This window comes from Lagopus leucura, unplaced genomic scaffold (genome assembly GCF_019238085.1).
Source record: "Lagopus leucura isolate 7727_CA_CO unplaced genomic scaffold, USGS_WTPT01 43839-0_obj-0_obj, whole genome shotgun sequence".
In the NCBI taxonomy this organism is placed as follows: Eukaryota; Metazoa; Chordata; class Aves; order Galliformes; family Phasianidae; genus Lagopus; species Lagopus leucura.
The window spans coordinates 1-4,516 of NW_024965078.1; the positions used below are offsets into that span (position 1 = coordinate 1).

A 4,516-nucleotide genomic window follows, 5' to 3' on the forward strand; every position below is an offset into this window, starting at 1 on the left:
TGGTGGTGGTGGCAAAGCCCATTGAACTCAGCTGTGTGGGACTGGGAGCACAGAGCACTGCTCTCACCTTGCTGAATGCACTGTTGGGGTCTCCAGCATTTTTCCAGGCTCCTGTGTTTGTGAATAAGGGGCTAAGAGATGGGAGTGGCGCTTTGAGGTGGCTGCATGGTCACTGCTAAGGAAGTGACTATTTTTCACCCATATAGGAAGCAGCACCTCGCGTGGATACAGCCAATGTCTGCATTTTCCATCACTAGTTTGCTCAGGGTCTTCATTTTGCAGCTGGAAGCTCCATCCCAGTGCTTCAGCACAGAAGCACTGTGATGAAGAAGAAACTGCAGCTGATCTTACCTATAGAAAATGGCATAAAAGCCTCCCTTTTCCAGAACTGACCGTCCTTCAGGAAATGCCCAGGGTTAAAACTTTGAGGCGTTTCCCAGTCCTTCTTGTCAAACATCACAGAGGTTAGATTTGGGATCAAAATAGTGCCCTGAGACAAGAGAAAGAAAATCACTTTGCACTCTCTCTGCCACTGCACCAAGAGAGTGCTTTAATGTTCCCTTTTGCTTGCCATGAAGATCATCCGTAGTTCAATTTGTCACAAGCATGTGTTCCTCTTTTTTTTGCCTGGCCATATTTTCCTACTTCTTGGCTATTTGATCAAGATATATCTGCACTTTTCTCACGTCAGCATTTTTTTGTTCAAAGTTCCTCTAAGAAAAGTCTGCATGAGGAGGGCTCTATTCCTTGAGGATGTGTGTGGATGCCTCACCTCATGGCCTTCATTCTGGACACAGACAATGCAGTATGCTGGAAAGTGATTTTGGGACAGCAAAATATGATCCACAGGAGTGATCTCTGTAAGGGGCAGTGATGCTGCATTTTTCTCCCAGCAGGAATGGGGAAATGGGAGTCTCCTCCTAACGACTCAGTGCTAGGGATTGGTGTTACCTTGGGCACCCGGAAGCCAGCCAAGATTGTGTCCTTCACCGCCTCTCTAGGCACGTTGAAAGGGACGATGTTGCTTTTCCTCTGCACTTCATGGATGACAGCGTTGGTGTAGGGCATGTTGTTCCTGTCCTCCAGGGCTGGCTGTCGTGTCTGCCCAATGACAGCATCAATCTCGGCTTGCACACGGGCTGTTTGGAAAGAGCAGGGATCAGCTATGGTGCAGCAAAGCCATGGATCTCTGGGGAGACCATGAACTTTTTGCTATGCGAGTCTTCAAAGGACCATCCCAGGTCAATCATGTACCACCAGGACACTTATGGTACTTCTCTGCATGTTCATCACTCAAGCTGCTGCATGGACCCTATGTTCCCTTCAAAGCCTCTTTTGCTTCTGCTATAAAGCCCTCAGGGATTTCCAATGCTTGTGGGGGGAAGTGCCTGCGTTTGGTTCTTGGTCCCATATTAAAGCATTACAGAATTACCAGGGAAAGTTTTAAAACAGCTTAGGCATGTGCCTGAATACAGAAGAAAGCATTTGTTCCTCATTTGTACGGAGGGATTCCTGTTTTTCCTTTCAGCCAAAAGGAGTCACTCACCAAGGTTTATACACAGGAAAAGCACACAGTCCTGCTGCTATGTGTACCTTGAATTTCTGGATACACGGCCATATACAGCAGGGCCCAGCGGATGGTTGTGGAGGTGGTCTCAGTCCCAGCAAACAGTAGGTCAAGAGTACATGCCACCAGGTTATCCTCACAGAAGTCACTGCCACTGGGCTTCAGAAAATCAAGTGTTAGTGTCACATGAGCAGCAAGGACTTCCTCAATACCCCACACAGTTCTGCCTCAAGGCTTTTGGCAGAAGCTGCATCCTCATTCCTCCAATGGATGCCCCAAAACTAATGTCCATCCTGAGCTCACATATGGACATAACAGCAGCTCAGGTGGGGAATTTCATTTGCTTCTCAGCCCTCCTGATCTCCAGTCCCCACTGAGGAAGGGCTTGCTCCACTCTGCTGACCTTGGCCATCTCCTGCAGGTAGCTGTCGATGAAGTCTCGGCTCTCTGAGGGGTTCAGGTCTTCCTTATGTTTGTTGATCTTCTCTTTCACAAAGCCTTTCATCAGCCTCCAGTTTTTAAATATGGTTTGGTGAGATCCTGGGAGGTACTTTATTACGGAGGGGAAAGCATTGTACAGCTTTGGACAGAAAAAGAGATGAACAAATTGAATAAAGGAAAGCAATCCCCTCCTGTTTTCAAGACTTGAAAAACCTGCAAGCCACTGCCCTGCAGTGCTGGAGTAGATGGAATTAACTTATCTATCTCCAGAGGAGCATGACAAAGGATTGGTATCTCCATTTCACAATCGAGTAACTAGTGTGCTCCTCAGTCACAGCAGGGAGCTTGGCACTCAGTGGTTAGGAGCAGTGATGTGATGGGAAAGAGAGCAATGTCAGCATTGCATAGCTTGAAAATATGGCTGAAAGAAATTACTGACTGATATACACTGCGTGGAGGATAGCTACAACATCCTTGATTTGTTCAGTGTTGCTCCTTCCCAAAACCTCTCCTTGAGAGATTTTGGGTCTACAATATAAAAAGGATATAAAACTATCAATGAGTGTTCAAAGGAATGTCAGTGCTGAAGTGTCTACAAGCCAAGGTGTATGAGGATCAGATATGGTCCCTTGGTTTGTTCATCAGGAGGAGGAGGGCTGTACCTGGCTCATTATGCTCTCATGGAGGGTAACAGTCTGATCCATCATCCGCAGCAAGTTTTGGAAGTCCTCATCATGGTATTCAAACCGATTGCCAAAGGTGACGGAGCAGATGATGTTTGAAACAGCATTGTTGATTTTAAGGTGAGGGTTGAAAGGATTTCCTGGAGAAGGAAAAGCGAACAATCAATTTTCTACCCATATCCACAGAAAGAAAGGGAAGAAAGCACCATAATCAGTGGAAAATATTCAACAAGTGAAATGAGTGGCCCTCAGTGGACATCTTCTGGTTGGTTTCATTGAAAAGGAAGATGTGGAATAGTTGCAAACACCACTGGAATTAACTGGAAACATTGGTGTCAACAGCCCCAAGGAATGTTCTAAAAGTTTCAAATGGAGTGATAAACCAAAGGTGGGCAAAGAATGATGTTTTGAGTGTAACTTAGCTGCATCTATCAGTTAATCTGAGGACAAAGCACCTGTAGAAAGAATCTGGGATGCTGGCAGGTTGCTAGCATTCCCTGTGAAATGAGGTATTTTTCAGCAGGTATTAGCATCAGGAAAATGAAAATGGTCCAAGACAGATTCTGCCTTCAGTGCAACTGAACTGAACTGCTGAGGGAAGTGCTCCTCACCCTGCTCATCCCTGAATGCATCCGTGAGGAACCGGCACTCCTCCTGGATCCGTTCCTCCAGGCTCCTCTTCCCCAGGCCAAAATTTCGGAGGGTGGCCAAGGTGAACCTTCTCTGCTGCTTCCACAGGTGCCCATTGGAGGAGATCAGCCCTGGCAGAAGCATTCCAATGTGAGCAAAGAAGATGCTCTCAGCAAGGGGAAGAAGACGGGGGGGTACCTGCCTTGATAAAGGGAGCTCAAGCATGCTGGTGACTCTGCTCACCATGAGTGTCAAGCCATGGCATTTTCTCCAGCTTCCCTTCTGGTATATTTGAAACACATTAACAGCACGTTTCAGATATGAATTTAAATAGATAGCTCACCCAATTTACTGAAGATATCTGTGTCAAGAGGAATTTCAGGGCGACCAATGAAGTCCTCTCCCTGGGTCACAAGAGCTTCCTTGATCAGTGGAAGCCCATTTACAATCACAAATGACTGGCTGCCTGCTTGCAAACTGAAGATATCTCCAAATTTTTCAGTAAGCTGTGCAAGGAGTAAATGAATGAATAAATAAATAAATGGTGATTGGTTTGCAGTGACGTTTTCTGAAGAAAGAATGCATGCCCTGGCATTGTGCACCACAGGGAAGGACAGACAGACTTGCAATCATGACAGGGCAAGCTGAGCCTGAGAGATGTGGTTGCACAAGTGCAAGGATGTTGGCTTGATTGCACACAGTCATGTTCCTCATTTGCTAAACCAGATTTCATGAGTTGCTGTGAAGCTTTCCAGGCTGCATTCATCAGATTTTGCAAGACTCAACTGAGAAGGATTTTCCAGTAATTGTAACTGGAAAAAAATATTCCAGTAACTCCCTTCCTAAAAAGTTTTCCCATTACACCGGCCTACAGCTGCAGATGAAATCATGGCACTGTACCATGCCCTTTGCCCAAAGGACATGGCTCTGTGTTCCAAGGCAATCCTCATCCATGTTGCAACTGAACATGGGCGATCTCCTTACCACTCGTGGAAAGCTTTCGGTGGGCCATTGGATTTAATGTGATGGGGTTAGGTGGGTTCCTTCAAGACACTTTAAATCCCCTTACCGTCTCTGTTGCAGCCAAGAGGTCTCTGGCAAACAAAAATTGCACGTTTCCCAGGAATGGGAAGGAAAAAGGACCGGGAGGGAAGTCCTTGGGCTTTCTCCTCTTCATGTAGTCAGCGACCAGCAG

At 46.4% G+C, this 4,516-nt stretch overlaps 1 protein-coding gene across 1 annotated transcript; it reads right to left on the reverse strand.

The window, feature by feature from the left end:
- Positions 1-299: 299 nt before the first annotated feature.
- On the reverse strand, positions 300-4,510 carry LOC122191966 (cytochrome P450 2J2-like). The gene is made up of 8 exons (XM_042892383.1): positions 4,391-4,510; positions 3,665-3,827; positions 3,303-3,452; positions 2,671-2,831; positions 1,971-2,147; positions 1,594-1,726; positions 952-1,139; positions 300-490 (listed from the first exon to the last, which is right to left on the reverse strand). Exons 1-8 carry the CDS (start codon positions 4,496-4,498, stop codon positions 305-307), a joined length of 1,266 nt encoding a protein of 421 aa, XP_042748317.1. The 5' UTR covers positions 4,499-4,510; the 3' UTR covers positions 300-304.
- Positions 4,511-4,516: the final 6 nt, after the last annotated feature.